Below are 25790 nucleotides of genomic sequence, written 5' to 3' on the forward strand. Positions count from 1 at the left end.
TTATTTACGTAGAATGTCAATGAATTGGAGCAGGGGATGTAACACATCGTTTGTGCATTCCCTCCCCCCCAGATGCCTCCTGACCCGCTGAGTTCCTCCAGCACCTTGTGTCTTGTTTACGTTACCAGCATCTGCAGTTTTTCGCGTTTGTGGGGATTTTTTTTAATTTTCAAACCTTCTTCATCTGAGATTATTCTGAGATACAGGGATGTTGGTTCTACGGGGAAAATAAGGAAGCATTGATAAAAAAAATACAGTGGACGTGGAGAGGGGTGAATGGAATATTGCGTGGGAAGGAAGTGCAGATGCTGGTTTAAGCTGAAGTTAAACACAAAATGCTGGAGTAACTCAGCGGCGATAATATCGACTACTGCCTGTGCTTTGGTGGTAGAATTGGCGCGCCTGAATTTGGCGACGAGGGACGTCTAGACTAGGGGGATGGAATGTTTTCTCGAGCTTCTCCAATTATGGGGAGTTGGGCCGATTTATCTCGTGGTTTTATTTTTTTGTGTAGGAAGGAACTGTAGATATTGGTTTACATAGAAACATAGAAAATGGGTGCAGGACCTTCGAGCCTGCACCGCCATTCAATATGATCATGGCTGATCATCCAACTCAGTATCCCCGTACCTGCCTTCTCTCCATACCCCCTGATCCCTTTAGCCACAAGAGCCACATCTAACTCCCTCTTAAATATAGCCAATGAACTGTGGCCTCAAATACCTTCTGTGGCAGAGAATTCCACAGATTCACCACTCTCTGTGTGAAAAATGTTTTTCTCATCTCGGTCCCAAAAGACTTCCCCCTTATCCTTAAACTGTGTGACCCCGTGTTCTGGACTTCCCCAACATCGGGAACAATCTTCCTGCATCTAGCTTGTCCAACCCCTTAAGAATTTTGTAAGTTTCTATAAGATCCCCCCTCGATCTTCTAAATTCCAGCGAGGAAGTGTGTCCTCAACTACCTTCTGTGGCAGAGAGTTGCACAGATTCCCAATCTGTGTGTGTGTGTGTGTGTGTGTGTGTGTGTGTGTGTTGTGTGTGTGTGTGTGTGTGTGTGTGTGTGTGTGTGTGTGTGTGTGTGTGTGTTGTGTGTGTGTGTGGTGTGTGTGTGTGTGTGTGTGTGTGTGTGTGTGTGTGTGTGTGTGTGTGTGTGAAAGTCTGTGTTTCTCTGTTTTTCTCCGTTTAAACCGAAGATAGGCGGGGGAAAAAACAACAACAAAAGCTGGAGTAACTCAGCGGGCCAGACAGCATCTCTGGGGAAATGTTCCTCCCGCTGAGTTAAACGGATTATTTTTTTTTGTGTGTCAATTCTCCCGGTTTTCGGTTGACACTCGATGTGATTAATAAAACGCTGTGGTTTTTATTTTGCTCCCTCCTCGCAGGAGAATGTTCCCGACATTTCAAGTGAAGATCTTTGGCATGGATCCCATGGCTGACTATATGCTCCTAATGGACTTCGTGCCGGTTGATGACAAGAGATACCGGTAAGTAAAATCAAACTTTATCCCCCCCCCCCCCCCCCCCCCCCCCCCCCCCCGAGGTTTCTAAATGCTTTTAGCCAAGCCGGTTTTAGATGGACATTTCCTCAGGGTAGGGAAAACTTTGAGATAAAAATAGCCGCGGAATATTTCGCCTCACAATACATAGACTCTGCCAACCTGTCTCATGACAAAGTGCTGGAGCAGCTTGGCTGCTCATACTGTATTGTTGTTGGGGGTGGGGGTGCGGGGGGGGGGGGATGGGGGATGGGGGAGGGGTTGGACAGGCGACGTTTTCAGGTCGGGACCCTTCTTCAGACCCCGGTGGAGAGAATCGACACTGTGGCGGCTTGGATCGAGTGGATGTGGAGAGGATGTTTCCACTAGTGGGAGAGTCCAGGACTAGAGGGCACAGCCTCAGAATTAAAGGGTTGTTCCTTTTAGGAAGGAGACGAGGAGGAAGTTCTTTAGTCAGAGGGTGGTGAATCTGTGGAATTCATTGTCCCAGACGGCGGTGGAGGCCACAAATCAGCCGATATTTTATAAGGCAGAGAATCCCACAGACTCACAACTCTCTGTGCAGGCAAGGAACAGCCAGGTGCTCAATGAGAAAGAACTGGTGTCAGGGGTTACGGTGAGACGGCAGGAGAATGGGGTTGAGAGGGAGAGTCCCGGAACGTTGCCGATTTCCTTCGCTCCATAGATGCTGCTGCACCCGCTGAGTTTCTCCAGCACTTTTGTCTACCTACAGTGTACAGATACATGATAAATAGATTAACGCTTAGTGCGCGATGAAGTCCATTACAGTCCGATTAAAGATAATCCGAGAGGGTCTGCAATGAGATAGATGGGAGGTGATGATAGTTCTATAGTTGGTGATGGGATGGTTCAGTTGCCTGATAACAGCTAGGAAGAAACTGTCCCTGAATCTGGAGGTGTGTGTTTTCACACTTCTGTGCCTCGTGTGTGGTTCAGGTGTTATTTCGAAAACACTCCAAATTACCTCCCCCCCCTCCCAAATTACCCCCCCCCCCCCCCCCATCACCTCCCCCCCACACCCCCCACACCCCCCCCCCCCCCCCTCCCCCCCTAGAGCTCTATCTAACTCTCTCCCCCCTCTTAAATCCATCCAGTGACTTGGCCTCCACTGCCCTCTGTGGCAGGGAATTCCACAAATTCACAACTCTCTGGGCGAAAATGTTTTTTTCTCACCTCAGTCTTAAATGGCCACCCCTTTATTCTAAGACTGTGGCCCCTGGAATAGGGAATTAAGTAGACAAAAGTGCTGGAGAAACTCAGCGGGTGAGGCAGCATCTATGGAGCGAAGGAAATAGGCAACGTTTCGTCCCGAACCCCTATGGGAATAGGGAATGGGGAATAGGGAATAGGTCTTTCGTTTTAGTTTGTGCCTTGTAACATCGACAATACACGTTGCTCAATTAGTCTGAGGAAGGGACCCAACCCAAAACGTCCATTCCCTCTCCCGATGCTGCCTGACCCGCTGAGTTCCTCCAGCATTTCGTGTTTTGCTCAAGATTCCAGCATCTGCAGTTTTTCGCGTCTCCAATCTGTGTGTGTGTGTGGGGGGGGTCTCAAATCTTCTATATCTGAGATTATTCTGAGATTCTGGGATGTTGTTCTAGAAAGCAAATAGGAAAGCATTGATTTAAAAAATAGAGTGGATGTGGAGATGATGTTTCCACTATTGGGAGAGTCTAGGACTAGAGGCCACAGCCTCAGAATTAAAGGATGTTTCTTTTAGGAAGGAGATGAGGATGAATTTCTTTAGTCAGATGGTGGTGAATCTGTGGAATTCATTGGAGGCCAAGTCAGTGGATATATTTAAGTCGGAGATAGATAGATTCTTGATTAGTGCAGGTGTCAGGGGTTAGGGAAAAATGGGGTTGGGTGGGCGAGGTAGATCAGCCATGATGGCAGAGTAGACTTGATGGGCCGAATGGGTCTAATTCCACTCTGAAGAAGGGTTTCGGCCCGAAACGTTGCTATTTCCTTCGCTCCATAGATGAGATCCGCTCGTCACCCGCTGAGTTTCTCCAGCACTTTTGTCTACCTAGTTCCATTCCTATCACTTTTGACCTTGTGAAAATGGGTCGTGAAACTAACACTTCGTCTGATCCAATTCCCTCCTCGGGAAGGGATATTATTGCAATTGGTATTACCTATCTTAGGTCAACTTGGTAAATGAACCCCAGCCTGTTGGTTGCTATTTACCGAGGCAATTTAGCCAAAAACAACTGCGGTAAATAGTGGGAGTTGGAGGCAGGATGCTTTAGATTTTCAGGAACTGGGATTGTCGTGGATTAAGGATTGGAGTTTGAACATGACGTTATTTTAGTGATGGTCTGTGTATTGTTCGCTCAGACCAGTTGGCTGCCAGGCCACGAAATCTGTTTGAATTAGCACTGTACAACAAAGGAAATGTTGAAGGAAGTATGGAAATAATATTATGTTGTACCACCAAATTAATAAAGAATCAGCATATTAAAATATTACAAAATATCAAAAATAGTTATGAAGGTAGGCAGAATTACTGGAGGAACTCAGCGGGTGCAGCAGCATCTATGGAGCGAAGGAAATAGGCAACGTTTCGGGCCGAAACCTTTCCGGGTTTCGTCCCGAAACGTTGCCTATTTCCTTCGCTCCATAGATGCTGCTGCACCCGCTGAGTTCCTCCAGCATTTTTGTCTACCTTCGATTTTCCAGCATCTGCAGTTCCTTCTTGAACACATGTTGAAGGAACCAGCGTGAAGAAGCGAAGAGTGATTGTAGGCTCACCAGCGTTTAATAGGATTTCAATGTTAAACACACATTAGACCGCTGTTGAAGTAATGCCGTCCCCCAACAGCATATCTTATCGACTTATAAAGCAACCGAACCATATGTTTGCCCCGAAACAGCGACTGCCCTGTGACAATGGTTTAAACTAATGTAAAGATGGGAGTATGTAGGAATTAGATTTAAGCAGAAGATAGACACAAAACGCTGGAGTAACTCAACGGGATGGGCAGCGTCTCTGAAGAGAAGGAATGGGTGACGTTTCTTATAGAAACTTACAAAATTCTTAAGGGGTTGGACAGGGCTAGGTGCAGGAAGATTGTTCCCGATGTTAGGGAAGTCCAGGACCAGGGGTCACAGCTTAAGGATAAGGGGGAAATCCTTTAAAACCGAGATGAGAAGAACTTTTTTCACACAGAGAGTGGTGAATCTCTGGAACTCTCTGCCACAGAGGGTAGTTGAGGCCACAGTTCATTGGCTATATTTAAGAGGGAGTTAGATGTGGCCCTTGTGGCTAAGGGGATTAGGGGGTATGGAGAGAAGGCAGGTACGGGATACTGAGTTGGATAATCAGCCATGATCATATTGAATGGCGGTGCAGGCTCGAAGGGCCGAATGGCCTCTACTCCTGCACCTAATTTCTATGTTTCTATGTTTCGGGTCACGATCCCATTTTTCTTCCCCAGAGATGTTGCCTGACCCCCTGATCCAGCAGTTTGTGTCTATCTTAAAAAAAAAATGCGAGTGTGTTTTTCAGTAAAACGCGAGGACTTGGGGTTTAGTCTGAAGAAGGGTTTCGGCCCGAAACGTTGCCTATTTCCCTTCGCTCCATAGATGCTGCTGCACCCGCTGAGTTTCTCCAGCATTTCTGTGTACCTTGGGTTTTTTGTTGGGTACTGCGCTAACTCGGCACCCATATCAGCAACCTCACCTCACCTCCTCTCTCCTGCCCGCTTCGCTACTTCTAAAACCCTCAGTCAACATCTGCATTGAAATTTCCCAGTCAATAAACGCCCGGAGGGAAAGAATTCCAAAGATGCGGGAGAAACGTCTCGTCATCCCAGTCCTAAATGGCCCTTCCCTTATCCACATACGCCGCCCACACTGTTCGTTATTGCAGCATTCCTTGAGTTTCCTAATCCAGTTTCGTCCCTGCTTATGTAAATGTCCCTGTACATTTTGTTCCAGAAATATAAAATTAAAGCGCTGGGTTTGGTGGGTGCATGTGTCCAACTTAAAAAAACCCTGACCATTTGGACAGAAACGTGTCTGAAAAATCCACATCAGCGACAAACTTTTATATATATCATTTCCGGGCATTCGTTAGCGATTGGGAACGGAATTCTGACGAACTCGCAGATTTTTAAAGTCGGCTTTTACCATGTGTACGCTGGGCAAAAAAAAAAAAGCCACATAGACATTCCAACGCCGACTTGACTTGAGGTTGTTCTTCTTAGGGTGAGATCAGGGCAGATGCCATCGGTAGCCGCACAATCCAAACTGAGCCGCGTGTTTATTTAAGCAAAGCTGATTAGCCACGGGTTTTTTTACAGGAAGAAACTCAAACACTGTCCTCCATCACTCTTATTCAATTGATTCCGCGGTTTCATTCACTAATAAACCGATTATCTCCTTCCTATTCCTAAATGGTTCTGAACCCACTCCCACATTAATGTCACCAGCCACTTGCTCCCAGTAATGGTGCCGCAAATACACACACACACACGCACACGCACACGCACACGCACACGCACACGCACACGCACACACAGCACACGCACACACACGCACACACAGACACACCAATACACATACACACGCACGCACGCACACACACACACACACACACACACACACACACACACACACACACAATACACACACACACACACACACACACACATACACACACACACACACACACACACACACACACACACACACACACACACACACACACACACACACACAGACACACAGACACACACACACACACACACACACACACACACACACACACACACACACACACACACACACACACACACACACACACACACACACACACACACACACACACACACACACACACACACACACACACACACACACACACACACACACACACACACCAATTGATTTATAAGTGTTTTTTGTTTAATTTGTACAAAGGAAACTCTTTAATTTAGCGATAAGATGCCGTCGCGTAAAAGCCAAGTTGTGGCGTTTTTCTTCGTCAACAATTTAATCCACTTTCCGGGACGTTAATGGAAACATAATGAACAATTCCGGGGACAGGCGGTGAAATCTTGAGCAAAACACACGTCAGCGCTGGAGGAACTCAGCGGGTCAGGCAGCAACTGGGGAGGGGGTGGAGGGGCCGCGTTTCGGGTCAGGACCCTGTTCAGACTATATTTATGGAAGCAATTAGAACAATTAGACCGAGAGCGTGGCAATGTGGGTTTAAGAATCACGTGTCGATAATCTTATTAAAAAAACGCGCCCTTTGCAACGAAATCACCCTGCTGATCATTCAATGTGTTAATGATGAATATGATTTACTGTGTGGTGACAGCGGTCATGTAATTAGGCTTTAGATTTACGTTCAGTTTCCACCAGAATTTCGGAAGCCCCGCACGATGTCCATTCCCTTCCCCCAGCCACTGCCCGGCCATACGAGGTCGCGTAATTTGCGAGCCAAGGACGCGTAAGTGGGACAGGCCCTTTACCTGCAAACGCGCAGAGTGGAAAATTAAATTCATTGCACAGTAGGAAGAAGGGTCAAGACCAGTAACGTCGCTTGTCCACTCCCCTCCCCCCAGCTACGACCCGCTCTGAGTTCCACCAGCACTTTGCATTTCATAGACACATAGAAACATAGAAAATAGGTGCAGGAGTAGAGGCCATTCGGCCCTTCGAGAATGCACCGCCTTTCAATATGTTCATGGCTGATCATCCAACTCAGTATCCCGTACCTGCCTTCTCTCCATACCCTCTGATCCCCTTAGCTACAAGGGCCATATCTAACTCCCTCTTAAATATAGCCAATGAACTGTGTGGCCTCAACTATCTTCTGTGGCAGAGAGTTCCAGAGATTCACCACTCTCTGTGTGTGAAAAATTAAATTCTCATTTCGGTCCTAAAAGACGTATCCTTAAACTGTGATCCCCTTGTCCTGGACTTCCCCAACATCGGGAACATTCTTCCAGCATCTAGCCTGTCCAAACCATTACGAATTTTGTAAGTTTCTATAAGAGTTGAAGTTTCATGAATAAGGGCCACGGCCAGGAACGTCGCCTGTCCATTCCCCTCCCCCCAGCGACTGCCCGGCCCGCCCTGAGTTCCACCAGCATTTTGCATTTCGCTATTAACGTCAATAAAATCCATCTTTCATTTTTGATTCCATCATGATTCATTTTTATAGATGAACTCCAGTTGATTGAACGAAAGCATTTATCAGGCAACTGAGCCACCCCACCGCAACTCGAGGGCGGTCCTGAACTTCTGATCTTGTCTCATTGGTGACCCTCGGACTATCTTTAGTGTTTAAGAAGGAACTGCAGATGCTGGAAAATCGAAGGTACACAAAAGTGGTGGAGAAACTCAGGGGGGGAGGCAGCATCTATGGAGCGAAGGAAATAGGCAACGTTTCGTCCCGAAACGTTGCCTATTTCCTTCGCTCCATAGATGCTGCCTCACCCGCTGAGTTTCTCCACCACTTTTGTCAACCTTCATAACTATTTTTTTAATATTTTGTAATATTTTAATATGTCGATGCTTTATAACATATTAATTTGATGGCACAACATAACATTATTTTCATACTTTGCGCCATAAAAAATATTGATCCTTCGTAATATTTTAATTTAATGATACAATCTAATATTACATTATATAAATTTGACGGGACATTGCAAGAAAATGTATTAATTTGAAACCAATATGAGTCTAGGGAGGGGAATGTCCCAAGTGTGTTTCTTGTAAATATACATAGATATTTTAAATTAATATTTTACAAATATTAATAAATAAATAAATAAATGGATTTATATTAATATACATAATATTAATAAATTAATATTTACAAATATTAACAAATAAATATTAGTATTTATATTAATATAAATAATATTAATCAATTAATATTTACAAATATTAATAAATAAATATATGTATTTATATTAATATAAATAATATTAATAAATAATAGAAACAAAGGATTTAAGATATTGGTTAATACAAAAACTCGGGACGTTGCCTATTTCCTTCGCTCCATAAATGCTGCTGCATCCGCTGAGTTTCTCCGGCTTTTTTATCCACCTTCGATTTTCCAGCATCTGCAGTTCCATCTTAAACGCAAAGTAATATTCGCTCCGTTCCCAATTTCCAGACCCAGGACCCTGCAGAGCGAATTTCTACCGATTGTTATCACAGATTCTCTGAGACCCGTCAGTTTACCGTCAGTTGGACAAAGGCATCTCATTGACCAATTGTCGCTACATTTACAAATCAAAGATCAATTAAACCCCAATTAAACTTGGTCCAGTTGAGGTCAGATATCAGAGCTGGTTTAAACCACAGATAGACACACAAAATAAAAGCTGGAGTAACTCAGCTGGCTAGACTGCCACTTTCATTTCACTGCACATCTCGTATGTGTATGTGACAAATAAACTTAACTTGACTTGACTTGACTAGACAGCACATATTCATTTTCTCCAGACCCGCTGAGCTACTCCAGCTTTTTGTGTCTATCTTCAACTTATATGCATTTGGGGGGGGTTCAAATTAATACATTTTCTTGCAATGTACCGTCAAATTTATATTATGTGATATTAGATTGTATCATTAAATTAAAATATTACAAAGGATCAATATTTTATTGTCACAAAGTATGAAAATAATGTTATGTTGTGCCATCAAATTAATATGTTATAAAGCATCGACATATTAAAATATTACAAAATATCAAAAATAGTTATGAAGGTAGACAATATTGCTGGAGAAACTCAGCGGGGGAGGCAGCATCTATGGAGCGAAGGAAATAGGCAACGTTTCGGGACGAAACGTTGCCTATTTCCAGAAGGGTTTCGTCCCGAAACGTTGCCTATTTCCTTCGCTCCATAGATGCTGCCTCACCCGCTGAGTTTTCTCCACCACTTTTGTCTACCTTCGATTTTCCAGCATCTGCAGTTCCTTCTTAAATTAATTGCCCGGGTTTGTTTATTTATTTATTTATTTATTTATTTTTGTAAATGTGTTCGCTTTTGATCTCCGCAGGTACGCCTTTCACAGTTCCTCTTGGTTAGTGGCGGGGAAGGCAGACCCAGCTACACCAGGGAGGGTCCATTATCACCCAGACTCGCCGGCCAAGGGCGCTCAGTGGATGAAACAAATTGTCTCCTTTGACAAGCTGAAACTAACCAACAACTTACTGGATGACAACGGGCATGTAAGTAGGCTCAGGTTTTTTCCCCCATCAGTTTAGTTTAGTTTAGTTTGGAGATACAGCGCGGAAAACAGGCCCTTCGGCCCACCGAGTCGAAAACTATCCTACACACACCAAGGATAATTTATAATTATGCTAAGCTAAATTAACCTATATATGTGTGTATGTGTGTGTGTGTGTGTGTGTGTGTGTATGTGTGTGTGTGTGTATGTGTATGGTGTGTGTGCGTGTGTATATATATGTGTGTGTGTGTGTACATATGTGTGTGTGTGTGTGTGTGTATACATATGTGTGTGTGTGTGTGTGTGTGTGTGTGTGTGTGTGTGTGTGTGTACATATGTGTGTGTGTGTGTGGATGTATATATATGTGTGCGTGCGTGTGTGTGTATATATACGTGTGTGTGTGTGTGTGTGTCTGTGTGTGTGTGTGTGTGTGTGTGTGTGTGTGTGTGTGTGTGTGTGTGTGTATGTGTGTGTGTGTGTGTGTGTGTGTGTGTGTGTGTGTGTGTGTTTGTACATGTGTGACTTTGGAGGGTGGGTGAAAACCGGGGCACCCGGGGAAAACCCACGCTGGTCACAGGGAGAAGGTCCAAACTCCGTGCAGATACAGCACCCGTAGTCAGGATCGAACCCGTGTCCCTGGCGCTGTGAGGCAGCAACATTAGCGCGCCGGTGAATTGAAGAAATCACTGGATGAAACAACTGGTCACATTTGACAAGCTAAAACTAACCAACAAATATCAAACTCTTTGTAAAGCCTGTGGAATTCTCTGCCTCAGTGGAGGCAGGTTCTCTGGATGCTTTCAAGAGAGAGCTCTAAAAAATAGCGGAGTCAGGGGATATGGGGAAAAGGCAGGAACGGGGAACTGATTGGGGATGATCAGCCATGATCACATTGAATGGCGGTGCTGGCTCTAAGGGCCGAATGGCCTCCTCCTGCACCCATTGTCTATTGTCCACTGTCTATAAATTGTAATTACAATTCCAATTACAAACTGATTTCTCCAACGCTCCGTTTGTTTTTCTCTCCACTCCACGTAGATCATCCTGAACTCGATGCACAGATACCAGCCGCGTTTCCACGTGGTTTACGTCGACCCGAGAAAAGACAGTGAGAAATACGCCGAGGAGAACTTCAAAACGTTCCTGTTTGAAGAGACGAGATTCACCGCGGTCACGGCGTATCAGAACCACCGGGTATGTGTGTGTGTGTGTGTGTGTGTGTGTACCTGTCCCTCACTATCATTCACTCTGAGAACATCCTCGGCCTCCGCGCTGCCCGGCTGCGGGATTCGCCACAACTCATTCTTCAAAGCTGCCAATGATCGATGGCAATCTGGAAACTATCGCTAATTTTTCGCTGTTAAATCCAGGATTTGGGTCCAACCTCTCGCCCTATAAACGGCGTGTCCAAAATTGAGAAGCGTTGGCTTGTTCATAGTCATTGCTCTCATTATTCCCTAAACTCGGACCAGCTGTTCATTGTTTTGAAATAGTTTGTGAAATTTTGTGGAGGGTGTTGAATGCAGAATTTGCATATTGGTGTTTACACAAGCAGCTGGAAAGGCTCCATCTTATTAACTCTTTTTGCATCGCGGGTTCTTAGGGAAAGCGCCGTTTGAAAGCTTTTGGTGTGCTGGCCTTTATAAATTAGAGCATTGAGTATAGAAGTTGGGATTTAATGTTAATATTGTACAAGGCATTGGTGAGGTCAATTTTGAAGCATGGTGTACAATTTTGGTCGCCAAATTATAGGAAGGATGTCAACAAAATAGAGAGTACAGAGGAGATTTACTAGAATGTTGCCTGGGTTTCAGCACCTAAGTTACAGAGAAAGGTTGAACAAGATAGGGCTTTATTCTTTGGAGCGCAGAAGGTTAAGGGGGGACTTGATAGAGGTCTTTAAAATGATGAGAGGGATAGACAGAGTTGACGTGGATAAGTTTTTTTTCATTGAGAGTAGGGAAGATTCAAACAAGAGAACAAGATTTGAGAATTAAGGGACAAAAATTTAGGGAGTAACATGAGGGGGAACTTCTTTACTCGGAGAGTGGTAGCGGTGTGGAATGAGCTTCCAGTGGAAGTGGTGAAGGCAGGTTCGATTTTATCATTTACAAATCAATTGGATAGTTATATGGACGGGAAAGGAATGGAGGGTTATGGTCTGAGTGCAGGTAGATGGGACTAGGTGAGAGTAAGTGTTCGGCGCGGACTAGAAGGGCCGAGATGGCCTGTTTCTGTGCTGTAATTGTTATCTGGTTTACACTGCATTGGCCGAGGTAGATTATTTGCAGCGTGTAAATATGTTTGATGGACACAAAATGCCGGAGTAACTCAGCGGGACAGGCAGCATCTCTGGGGAGAAGGGATGGGTGGCGCTTGTGGTCGAGGCCCTTCTTCAAATCGTATACACTCGTGTCATCCATAAAGTCACACAGCACCGAAACAGGCCCTTCGGCCCAACTCTTCCATGCCGACCAAGATGTCCCTATCTAAGTCAGACCTATTTGCGCGCGATTGGCCCAAATCTCCCTAAACCACTTCTACTTAGGTAACAGTCCAAGTCTGAAGAAGGGTCTCGACCCGAAACCTCACCCATTCCTTCTCTCCAGAGACACTGCCTGGCCCACAGAGTTCCCCCAGCATTTTGTGCCTATCCAAGTGTGTCTTACATTATGTATAGTACCTGGGTAAACTATCTCCGCTGGCAGCTCGTTCCATATACCCGCCTCTCACACGAGTGGAAAAGTTGTCCCTCAGATACCTGTTAAATATTGCACCTCCTCTTAAACCTATATCTTCGGGGAAAGACTGGGCATAGAAACATAGAACATAGGCACAGGAGTAGAGGCCATTCGGCCCTTCGAGCCTGCACCACCATTCAATATGATCATGGCTGATCATCCAACTCGGTATCCTGTTCCTGCCTTCTCTCCATACCCCCTGATCCCTTTAGCCACAAGGGCCACATCTAACTCCCTCTTCAATATAGCCAATGAACTGTGGTCTCAACTACTTTCTGTGGCAGAGAATTCCAGAGATTCAACACTCTCTGTGTGAAAAATGTTTTTCTCATCTCGGTCCTAAAGGATTTCCCCTTTATCCTTAAGCTGTGACCCCTTGTCCTGGACTTCCCCAACATCAGCCATGATCACATTGAATGGCGGTGCTGGCTCCAAGGGCCAAATGGCCTACTCCTGCACCTATTGTCTATTGTCTGTTGTCCCGAAACGTTGCCTATTTCCTTTGCTCCATAGATGCTGCCGCGCCCGCTGAGTTTCTCCAGCACTTTTGCCTACCTTCGATTTTCCAGCATCTGCAGTTTCTTCTTAAACACTTCCTCCGGCACTCGTTCCATATACCCACCACCCTCTCCAGCGAACAGAATATGGTTTTCAGCTTCCTATCAAATCATCCCAGTCTCACCTTAAACCCATGTCCATCTTTGACATTGTGGCGCTCGGAGTTAATGCTGGGAATGTTAGCTGAACAGAGGGAGTACAGAGAAGGTTCACCAGACTGATTCCTGGGGTGCCGGGAATTTCATATGAAGAAAGATTGGATAGACTCGGTTTGTACTCGCTGGAATTTAGAAGATTGAGGGGGGATCTTATAGAAACTTACAAAAAATTTTAGGGGTTGGACAGGCTAGATGCAGGAAGATTGTTCCCGATGTTGGGGAAGTCCAGGACAAGGAGTCACAGTTTAAAGATAACGGGGAAGTATTTTAGGACCGAGATGAGAAAAACATTTTTTACACAGAGAGTGGTGAATCTGTGGAACTCTCTGCCACAGAAGGTAGTTGAGGCCACACAGTTCATTGGCTATATTTAAGAGGGAGTTAGATGTGGCCCTTGTGGCTAAAGGGATCAGGGGGTATGGAGAGAAGGCAGGGACGGGATACTGAGTTGGATGATCAGCCATGATCATATTGAATGGCGGTGCAGACTCGAAGGGCCGAATGGCCTCTACTCCTGCACCTATTTTCTATGTTTCTATATGTTACCCTCCAAAGACAAAAAGCAAACCTCAAGAACACACAAACACACACATATGGCTGCAGATTAAAATTACGGCTCCCTTTTAAAATATATTGAAATGGAATAAGGCGTGTCGAAGCAACAATAACTTAAAGTTAAGAAACAAGCGGATTCATGTGTTGTCTCTCCGTGCATATAAAATTGGAGTATGTGTATGTGTCAACTGTGTCATGTCTGTGAATCTTTGCGCTAAATCATATTGTCATCTGTTGCACATCTCCAGTCTCCACGCATGAACCCTGATTATAGACTAGGGCCATGAAGCAGATTTGGATGAAGGCAGACTTAAGCTGGCAGCTTGAGGCCGTTTTTTTTTTTTTTGAGAGAGAGTTAGAAGGGGCTGTGTGGGAAGTATCAGGGGAGCGGCGTACCCTTATTCCACCCACCCCATCTGCTCAATTCATTCCCGGCAACCCGATAGCCCAGGCAGCCCAGATCTAATTCCATGCGGCTACCTCCCGATTTGCAATTACGACTTTAGAAAACTTCCGAAAACCCACTGGGAGGCAATTATCTGTGTGTACATTCAAGCCCCCTGGTATTTTGTTCTTGACGAAGCCAAAGCAAGTGTCCCAGCGCGACGTGTCAGTCAAACCTGGCCTGTCTCGGCTTACAAAATGCAGCAACTGGGTTGTTTCCCCCGTTTTAATGGCACCTCCAACGCCAGCGCTTGGAATATTGAACTAAAATATGAAGAGATCTCTCAATGCTGGCTGCAGCGTTTGGCTGTATATCTGTTTAAGTTGTGGCCTGCTATTTTTTTTTAATGTAATGCGGATTTGTTACACGCTTGCCATGATCGTGATGCCTGTGAACAGCTGTTCCCCGTCTATCTGCCATGCCCGCTGCCTTCAATCAGTTGACCTTTGCGTCTGAAACTGTCAATAACGGATTACAGTTTGCTTTACAACCATTCCGGATATTTACAGCGGCATTTTTGTGCAATGGATTGACAACAATGTTACATTTCGCGCCTGGTCGTTTTTGTCCACGGCCGCGCGGACTGGATTATTCTTCAACAGCGGGAGAAAATTATTCAATATATATCTCCCCTGTATTTGCAAAAATGTTTCATAGTAACTAAGTCTGGCATGAATCCCTGTTTGCAAAATGGAGGGGGGCGCAAAAACACACACGCACACACACACACACACACACACACACACACACACACACACACACACACACACACACACACACACACACACACACTCACACACACACACACATACACACACACACACATACACACACACACACACACACACACACACTAACACACATACACACACACACACTAACACACACACACACACACACACACACACACACACACACACACACACACACACACACACACACACACACTACACACACACACACACACACACACACACACACTAACACTTACACAAACACAGACACACACACACTCGCTAACACACACATAGAGACACACACCCATACACTCATACACACACACACACACACACACACACACACACACACACACACACACACACACACACACACACACACACACACACACACACACACACACACACACACACACACACACACACACACACACACACACACACACACACAAATGAACCGGCTTACAACTGACCGAGTGCTGGGAGGAAAAAAAACGCCTTAAATGTTTAATCCCTCAAACGGTTAATAACATAACGAGGCCACTAGCTAGTGTGCAACTGATTTATCCCTGTGTTTAAAAACAAATTGAAATTTAAAATGTATGGTATAGCTGAAATTAGACTAAACTTAAATCGAGTGTTAAGCGACTTAAGTATTAAGGGTTTAGGAAGAAATTGCAGATGCTGGAAAATCGAAGGTAGACAAAAAATGCTGGAGAAACTCAGCGGGTGCAGCAGCATCTATGGAGCGAGGGAAATAGGCAACGTTTCGGGACGAAATCGTCCCGAAACGTTGCCTATTTCCCTCGCTCCATAGATGCTGCTGCAGCCGCTGAGTTTCTGCAGCATTTGTGTCTACCTTACAACTGACCCAACTGTGTTTTATGGACTGTGACACAGCCGCATATATCATCAAGATTTATCAAGTGCTAGTTTGCTCCGAAGGCGTTTAAATGATGGCGTTCACCGGACTCCCATAATAGCGAGGCAGCTGTTTATTAACGGTGTGTTTAACTTCGTTGGGGAACAGTTCAACAGGTTGCAAATCACCACTCTCTAGTCCCAGTCACAGAGTGATGCGGCGCGGAAACAGGCCCTTCGGCCCACAGCGGCCAACAATGTCCCAGCTACACTAGTCCCACCTGCCCGCATTTGCTCCAATATCCCTCCAAACCTGTCCTATCCATGTAGAAACATAGAAACATAGAAAATAGGTGCAGGAGTAGGCCATTCGGCCCTTCGAGCCTGGTTGATCATGGCTGATCATCCAACTCAGTATCCTGTACCTGCCTTCTCTCCATACCCCCTGATCCCTTTAGCCACAAGGGCCAAATCTAACTCCCTCTTAAATATAGCCAATGAACTGTGGCCTCAACTACTTTCTGTGGCAGAGAATTCCACAGATTCACCACTCTCTGGGTGAATTTTTGTTTTCTCATCTCGGTCCTAAATGATTTCCCCCTTATCCTTAAACAGTGACCCCTTGTTCTGGACCTCCCCAACATCGGGGACAATCTTCCTGCATCTAGCCTGTCCAACCCCTTAAGAATTTTGTAAGTTTCTATAAGATCCAACTGTACCCGTCTAACAGCTTCTTTTAAATGTTGGGATAGTCCCAGCCTCAACTACCTCCTCTCGCAGCTCATTCCACACGCCCACCACTCTTTGTGTGTGAAAAAAGCTACCCCTCGGATTCCCATGAAATATTTCCCCCTTCACCTTAAACCTATGCCGTCTGGTTCTCAATAGACAATGGGTCCCGGAGTAGGCCATTCGGCCCTTCGAGCCAGCACCGCCATTCAATGTGATTATGGCTGATCATCCACAATCAGTACCCCGTTCCAGCCTTCTCCCCATATCCCCTGACTCCGCTATTATTAAGAGCTTGATCCCCCTACTCTGGGCAAAGTGCATTGATAGCACGTGTCCTTTAATATTTTACAAAAGTTGCATGAAATATGTTTTAAACCAGCACGAAAGGTGTCTTTATATATACTCACAAAAATAACAATGTGGAACGTTTGCTTAAAATAGCGTCAACATTCAGCCTGAAGAAGGGTCTCGACCCGAATCCTTCTCTCCAGAGACGCTGCCCGTCCCGCTGATCAACCCCAGTTTTTAGTGTCTACCTAAATTCAGTCGAACCAACCCCTTTGACTGAAGTTAATTCCAGTATTTGTGTGAAACTTGAATCCAGGATTGGATGAATAAATACACTTTATAATCTACGGATCTATCTCCAAAATTATGTTATTTGGTCATTTATTTTTATTTTTTTATTTTTTCTCTCTTTTCTTTCTATAGCTCTATCTTTCAAAAAATCTATTTAAAAAAAACAAATAAATAGTTAATATGTATTTGATAAACAAATTGTGTTTTGGTTATGATATGTATGTGCTTCTAATTTTTTTTTTAAATGAATACAGTATTTGTTCTTGAATCCCCATTCAGATCACACAACTGAAAATCGCAAGCAACCCATTTGCAAAAGGATTTCGAGACTGTGACCCTGAAGACTGGTGAGTCACGGAAGGATGGTCAAACTATTAACGATAGAATGATTAGATATGTTCGTGGTTTGGTCATTTTAATACATTTTAACCATATAACCATATAACAATTACAGCACGGAAACAGGCCATCTCGGCCCTACAAGTCCGTGCCGAACAATTTTTTCCCCTTAGTCCCAGCTGCCTGCACTCATACCATAACCCTCCATTCCCTTCTCATCCATATGCCTATCCAATTTATTTTTAAATGATACCAATGAACCTGCCTCCACCACTTCCACTGGGAGCTCATTCCACACCGCCACCACTCTCTGCGTAAAGAAGTTCCCCTTCATATTACCCCTAAACTTCTGTCCCTTAATTCTGAAGTCATGTCTGAATTCTGAAGCAATTTTCGTTTGCATGCAGCATGCGTTTTTTTAATAATATTTTTTTTGAAAGAGGCGAGGTTGGCTGGGTTCGATCTAACTGTCCTTAGTATTTTTGTACCATTCTACAGGCCGAGGAATCACAGACCAGGCTCCTTGCAGTTAATCAGCGCGTTCACCAGAAACCGGAACGCGGTGACATCCCCACAACAGAACGGCAGCGACAAAGGTATGCGTGCCTCGTCTCCTCTCTCAGCCACACACACACAAGCAACCGGCAAACGGGAGTTGTGCGGGAAAGAATCGCAGACGCTGGTTTCAACACGAAAAGGTGGAGTCGCTCAGTGTTGGACAGGCAGCAGCAGTATCAGTGGAGAGAAGGAATGAATGGGACACCTTTCGAATCAAGTCCCTTCTTCGGACTGAGAGTCAGGGGGACGGGAAACGAGAGATATAGATAGTTATGTAGAACAAATTAATGATAGGCAGGCAAAAAAAAGCACCACCATTCAATGTGATCATGGCTGATCATCCCCAACCAGTATCCCGTTCCTGCCTTCCCCCCATATCCCCTGACTCCGCTATTTTTAAGAGCCCTATCTAGCTCTCGAAAGCATCCAGACAGTCGGCAGAGAATTCCACAGACCCACAACTCTCTGGGTGAAAAAGTGTTTCATCGTCTCCGTTCTAAATGGCTTGCCCCTTATTCTTAAACTGTGTGTGGCCCCTGGTTCTGGACTCCCCCAACATCGGGAACTTGTTTCCTGCCTCTAGCGTGTCCAACCCCTTATTAATCTTACATGTTTCATTGAGATATGTTTCATATCTCATTGAAAGGCGGAAAAGAGTCTAGGAGTTAGATATCTCACCCAAATGAATATTACCATGTGGCAGACCCATGACATATCCCTCCCATACAGAAGCGGTTTGCCGGCCCTAAATTCATTGCTCTTTGAGGCGCAGTTCTGTAGATACATTTGCAGTCCGTGTAGACACAGCAAACTCCCGCTAAATACAAGGGAGATGAATTACCCTTAATGTGAATTTTATATCCTTGCCTGCTTTGGCTGTTGGCGGTGAATCTGGAAAAGCTCTCCAGTCTTCTGGGACACTCTGGTTTCGAAATTAGTTAAATATACCGTTGCCCTCATAATTCTGAGAGAAAAAAACCCCATCTCATCCCGATCGCCAAGTTCGCTCGTTTTGTATGAGTGTGTATGTAGCGGACACATCTGGAATAGAAGATGGAATAGGCTGAGATCATTATTTCCAAAGTGCTGGATGCGAAAAAAAGAAAGAAAGAATATGTTTTGCTTCAACGAGGCAGTGCTTAGGAGCCAAGCCGCTCCATTCCCTGCATATACATGTGCCTGGCCAAACGCATCTAAAACGCCACGATCTTGCCTGCCCTCCACTAGCGCGTTCCACGCCTCAATCACCCTCTGTATACAACACAAAGTGCCCGGCACATCTCCATAACAGGTATACATATATATATATAATATATACACACGAACAGGTTATATATGAGCGTGTAACAAGAAAGTATATATAGTTATACAGTCTGAAGAATGGTGTCGACCCGAAACGTCACCCATTCCATCTCTCCAGAGATGCTGCCTGTCCCACTGAGTTACTCCAGCGTTGTGTGTGTGTGTGTGTGTGTGTGTGTGTGTGTGTGTGTGTGTGTGTGTGTGTGTGTGTGTGTGTGTGTGTGTGTGTGTGTGTGTGGGTGTGTGTGTGTGTGTGTGTGTGTGTGTGGTGTTGGTTGTGTTGGGGTGTGTGGTGTATGTATATATATATATGTGTGTGTGTGTGTGTGTGTGGGTGGGTGTGTGTGTGTGTGTGTGTGTGTGTGTGTGTGTGTGTGTGTGTGTGTGTGTGTGTGTGTGTGTGTGTGTGTGTGTGTGTGTGTGTGTGTGTGTGTGTGTGTGTGTGTGTGTGTGTGTGTGTGTGTGTGTGTGTGTTTATTTGTGTGTGTGTGTGTATGTATATATATGTGTGTGTGTGTGTGTGTGTGTGTGTGTGTGTGTGTGTGTGTGTGTGTGTGTGTGTGTGTGTGTGTGGGTGTGAGTGTATGTGTGTGTGTGAGTGTGTGTGTGTGTGTGTGTGTGTGTGTGTGTGTGTGTGTGTGTGTGTGTGTGTGTGTGTGTGTGTGTGTGTGTGTGTGTGTGTGTGTGTGTGTGTGTGTGTGTGTGTGTGTGTGTGTGTGTGTGTGTCTCCAGACAAATAAATAGACAATCATGGTAAACTGAAATGTTATATATACTGTATAACGTTTGTACATGCTGCAGATAGACACAAAGTACTGGAGTAACTCAGCGGGTCAGGCAACATCAACAGAGAGAATGAATAGCTGCCGTTTGGGGTCGACACCAGACGCTGCCTACCCGCTGTGTTACTCCAGCGTGTTTGTCTTCGGTTTAAACCAACATCTACAGTTCTTTCCTACACATATGGATGCGGGACATATGACAATAAAACACAGAAACGTAGAACACCGGTGCAGGAGTAGGCCATTCGGCCCTTCGAGCCAGCACCGCCATTCAATGTGATCATGGCTGATCATCCCCAATCAGTAGCCCGTTCCTGCCTTCTCCCCATCTCCCCTGACTCCGCTATTTTTAAGAGCCCTATCTAGCTCTCTCTTGAAAGCATCCAGCGAACCGGCCTCCACCGCCCTCTGAGGCAAAGAATTCCACAGACTCGCCACTCTCTGTGAGAAAAAGTGTTTCCTCGTCTCCGTTCTAAATGGCTTGCTCCTTATTCTTAAACTGTAGCCCCTGGTTCTGGACTCCCACAACATCGGGAACATGTTTCCTGCCTCTAGCGTGTAAAATTATTTGTTAACGTTTTTCTAAGATCCCCGGAACTGCAGATGCTGGAAAATCGAAGTTGGACAAAAATGCTGGAGAAACTCCGCTATTTCCTTCGCTCCATAGATGCTGCTGCACCCGCTGAGTTTCTCCAGCATTTTTGTCTACCTTCTATAAGATTTCCCTCTCATCCTTCTAAATTCCCGCGAATACAAGCACAGTCGACCAATTCTTTCATCATATGTCAGTCCATCAAACACAAAACACTCTTAAGTCTTGAGTAACACACACAGAGAGTGGTGAATCTCTGGAACTCTCTGCCACAGAGGGTAGTTGAGGCCACAGTTCATTGGCTATATTTAAGAGGGAGTTAGATGTGGCCCTTGTGGCTAAGGGGATCAGGGGGTATGGAGAGAAGGCAGGTACGGGATACTGAGTTGGATGATCAGCCATGATCATATTAAATGGCGGTGCAGGCTCGAAGGGCCGAATGGCCTACTCCTGCACCTAATTTCTATGTGTCTATGTTTCTAACACGTTAACGTGGCTTAACCTTGATACGTTCTACCGTAGATGCTGACGCCAGAAGCGAATACGAGCGGGGAGCGTCGCGGACGCTGATGCACGGGGAACATCCACATCAGCAGCAGATCATGTCGCGGGTGTTGAGCCCGGGTCTCCCCGGCGCCCTCCACCCCCTCACCCGGCCAAGCCCGCCTCACGAACTGCGACTGGAGCACCACACACAAGCCCCGGACAGCCTCCACCACACCTACAAGTACCGCTCGTACCACGACACCTACATCGGGGCCAAACCCCGGCCCAGCCCTTACCCGCTGCCGGGGATCGCCAGCCACAGTTACCACCACATGAACACAGCCTCCAACATGTACCCCGGCAGCGCGGCGCCCACTAACTATGACTACGGCCACAGATAAGAGCAAGGCAAGGAATTCCTGCTGCCTAACTTTTTACAACTAGGAACTAACTTCCGGCGCTGCAAACTGAAGAAGATGCACAAAAAATAATTGAGGAATTTTCAGTTTGGTTTGTTTAATTGAACGGTTTGCATTTCACGATAGAAACTTCACCTGCAGATGAGCAAAAGTTGCAAAGTTGAGACTGAATGAGTTTTATGTGGTCAAGGCCATTTGCTGGTCAACCGCGGAGAAGTTGCAAAAGGCGGCCATTGGATTGGACGAGTCGAGTGGGCGGGACAAAGGCAAGGGTGGAGAGTGATTGGTTGCCTTGGGGTTTTTTTTGAATGACTGACACATGGGTTGACCAATCCGCTGCGTCTCCCGGTCGGCTTGACCCAATTGGAAGACGGCGTGGGTCGCAGCTGGCATCCCATTGGCTCGCAGGGGAGGCCAAGGTCCGGCGCGGTTGGTTGGGCGAGCAGAGCCAATGGGATCAGAGGAGGATGGACTGGCGCAGAACCGGCGTAGAACCGGCGTAGAACCGGCGTCAACGGGTGTACACGGGCACCCGGGCAACAGGGAGGTTCCATTCGCTTTCTGTGGACGTGGACGGCAAATAAAAAAGGTGTCGAGTTGCAATTTCAGCTTTGAGAGAAGCCACTGGTTATTTAGAATGGAGGCAGCGGAGACAAGTTCGCCTTGTGACGAAGTTCCAACAAGCTTACAAAAGTTTCCTTTCATTAAAATTAAAAAAACGCGTGCGTTATCAATGGTTGTGTTATTAAGTCAGCACAGCCGCATGAATGTGTGTTGATGGATGCCCTTTTTGTTCCGGGCTAATGAGGCACAGACTAGCTCGTCACATTCACAGCCCCATCTTGTGTAAGAAAGGATAGTATAGCGGCTCTGACCATTCCCTTCTCTCCAGAGATGCTGCCTGTCCCGCTGAGTTACTCCAGCATTTTTAGTGTCTACGATGTAAGCCAGCATTTGCAGTTCCTTTCCATACGGTTCAGTTGAGGATTAGTTTCGAGATACAGGCCATTCGGCCCGCTGAGTCCGCGCCGACCAGCGACCCCCGCACACCAACACCCGCCGGGGAACTATTTACAATTTGACCAAAAATAAAAATCACCAAGCCAATTAATCTACAAAAATTGCACGTCTTTGGGGTGTGGGGTGGAAACTGGAGCGCCCGGAGAAAACCCACGCGGTCACAGTCTCCGGAGAACGTGCAGCCAGACAGCACCTGTAGTCAGGATCGAACCCGGGTCTCTGGCGCTGTGAGGCAGCAACTCTACCGCTGCGCCCCCGTGCCGCCCGTTTTGTAGTTTCGGGACCTTAGACATTTGATCAAAATACATGTTCAAATCTGAAGAAACTAAATCCACCAATACATTTTTTTTTTTCTTAATTTGAAAAAAATGTCTGCCATTAATGATCAGGTAAGGTTTGGATTGTCGTTGAGGTGATTTTTTTATCTGGTTTCCTTAGTATCTGTACAATCGGTCAGGTTTATTCTGACTCCAGACACAAAACAACGTGTTTTAACCCTTTATAGACACTAAATGTTGGAGTAACTCAGTGGGTCAGGCAGCATCTCTGGAGAGAAGGAATGGGTCGAGTCCCTTCTTCGGACACTTCTGCAGTTCCTTCCAACACCGTTTAACCCTTTATCTGCCCCCCAGCCAGCCAGCCAGCCAAGTCGTGACATTTTAGGAAGGAGAGATGAAAATGCAAATAGACACAAAAATGCTGGAGTAACTCAGCGGGACAGGCAGCAGCATCTCTGGAGAGAAGGAACGGGTGATGTTTCGGGGTCGAGACCCTTCTTCAGACTCGGGGGAGGGGGAGTGTGGAGACATGAAAGGTTTTACGATCGCAGGGAGAGCGTACACACTCCATACAGACTCTCTCTACAGCCGCTGTTACCTGTCCCGCTGAGTTACTCCAACATTTTGTGTCTATCTTCGGTTTAAACCAGCATCTGCAGTCCCTTCCAACACATAAAAAACACAGAACAGGTTAATTTCAGAACACAGGTTAGGCAACAAATATTCAACTATAGAGCTACCTACTGGTCCTAGAATGGACAATATTCTAATTTAAAACTATATATGTACATGTATATAATTCTCTAGTATTGTGTGCAGAGTCAAACTAGATATTATATTTGGGGAAAGGATGTATCTCCATGCGTTTTCGCTACTCTCAACGCAGAGGCTGCTGTTTTGAACAATTCGATCCCATCCCGCGTTTTCACGGCGTTATTTAAAAGATTCAGATTTCAAATCGGTTTTCAATCTGGTATCTTTCAAAAGATGCCTTCATTTTTTTTTATTTTTTTTTTTGTGCATGTATTCGTGAAGCGGGAAGGAAGTTTCAAATCAGAAACGACTTGTCTGCCCGGCCGCTCGCTGTTTTATTTGTGTGTGTGTGTGTGTGTGTGTGTGAGGTCACGTCGTGATGAGATTTGGTGTCCCACAGAGACTCGGATATTCGCAGTTCAACCGACAATGGCAATGGTCGTGAGGGTGGGGGGGGGGGGGGGGGGGGGGGGGGGGGGGGGGGGGGGGGGGGGTCGCGCTGATTTGTTTTTTAACGCGAATGAAGATGATATTTATTGAGCGATGAAAATGATTATATATTTTAAAATATACAGGGGCTCTGTGAAGGAGGATAGTTCGCGGATCGTTGCTACCGCCGAGCAGGGAACGTGTAGATACGTGTAGATAATCTAACCTGTAGATAATGTATATTTAACTAGCAAACCGTGACTGTTTAGTGATTAACAATGTTTCAATGTAAAGAGGCTGCCGTATTTTTAAACGGAAAAAGATCGGCGTGCTGTATTTGTCTATATAAACTGGTGAATTTAAAAGAAATATTAAATGCTCCGTGTTCATTTCTACCGATCAGACTAATTCTTCTCAATAGATAGACACGAAAAGCTGGAGTAACTCGGTGGATTATTTCAGCGTCCATGGAGAGAATGGCCAGTGACTTTTCGGGTCGAGACCCTTCTACAGACCCTGGAGTCTCGCGTTGGGCTGGAGAAGGGTCTCGACTGAGAGGGGATCTCATTGAAACATATACGATTATTAAGGGCTTGGACACGCTAGAGGCAGGAAACATGTTCCCGATGTCGGGGGAGTCCAGAACCAGGGGCCATACACCGTTTAAGAATAAGGGGTAAGCCATTTAGAACGGAGACGAGGAAACACTTTTTCTCACAGAGAGTGGTGAGTCTGTGGAATTCTCCGCCTCAGAGGGCGATGGAGGCAGGTTCTCTGGATGCTTTCAAGAGAGAGATAGATAGGGGCTCTTAAAGATAGCGGAGTCAGGGGATATGGGGAGAAGGCAGGAACGGGGTACTGATCGGGGATGATCAGCCATGATCACATTGAATGGCGGTGCTGGTTCGAAGGGCCGAATGGCCTACTCCTGCACCTGTTGTCTATTGTCTATTGACCAGAAACGTCACCTATTCCTTCTCCCCAGAGATACTGTCTGATCCGCGGAGTTACTCCAGCATTTTGTGCCTGTCTTCGGTTTAAAGCGGCATTTGCAGTTCCAACCTACACAATTTATTATCAGTACATCTGTGTACAATCCTTGACTTCGCTCTATTGACAAGTCCTTGATAGACAGGGTTGGCACAGAATGCTGCAGTAACCCAGCGGGACAGGCAGCGTCTCTGGAGAGAAGGAATGGGTGACGTTTCTGGTCGAGACCCTTCTTCAGACCGAGTCAGGAGAGAGAGGGAGTCTAGAGATATGGATGGGTGAAGTGTGAAAACGACCAATCAAAGGGGACGTTGATCATGGACAACGTTATAGGTTAAAATTGGAGATGTCGACATGTTGATTTTTTTTTTTTACAGCGTCAGTGGAAAGGGAAACAGTTATGTTTCCCCGTTCTCTCTCTCTTTCTGCAGACGCTGCCTGGCCCATTCAAGCCCCTGTCCCACTTTCCCGAGTTACTCACGAATTCTCCCTCCATCTCTGTTGATTTTTTGTTCCAGCATATGGGTCGTATTTAGATTTTTCAATTACTGCGCTAGATTGCCTTGTGCAACGCGGCAGATGACAACAGGCTGGCGATGTGTAAAACTGCCAGGAGTCCCAGGCCCAGTTAACATTTCGACACCATGCAGAACGCGGCGAGCCGCGACCGGACCAGCAATACAACCCAGGATTTATCATCCCGCGATTTAAGACGTATTTCGGAAACGGAGTGTCGTTTAAAAGGGGA

At 45.8% G+C, this 25790-nt stretch overlaps 1 protein-coding gene across 7 annotated transcripts in view; it reads left to right on the forward strand.

The window, feature by feature from the left end:
- Positions 1-24445, forward strand: part of tbx1 (T-box transcription factor 1) — a 46533-nt gene extending 22088 nt beyond the window's left edge. For all 7 annotated transcript variants that reach the window (XM_055655422.1, XM_055655423.1, XM_055655427.1 and 4 more), the window contains 6 exons: positions 1385-1486; positions 9557-9728; positions 10767-10922; positions 17374-17441; positions 17932-18029; positions 21190-24445. In XM_055655422.1, coding sequence (XP_055511397.1) covers positions 1385-1486; positions 9557-9728; positions 10767-10922; positions 17374-17441; positions 17932-18029; positions 21190-21554 — 961 coding nt within the window. In that variant the 3' untranslated portion in view covers positions 21555-24445. The remainder of the gene's footprint in view (positions 1-1384; positions 1487-9556; positions 9729-10766; positions 10923-17373; positions 17442-17931; positions 18030-21189) is intronic.
- Positions 24446-25790: the final 1345 nt, after the last annotated feature.

The sequence above is a fragment of the Leucoraja erinacea genome, chromosome 25 (assembly GCF_028641065.1).
Source record: "Leucoraja erinacea ecotype New England chromosome 25, Leri_hhj_1, whole genome shotgun sequence".
NCBI lineage: Eukaryota > Metazoa > Chordata > Chondrichthyes > Rajiformes > Rajidae > Leucoraja > Leucoraja erinaceus.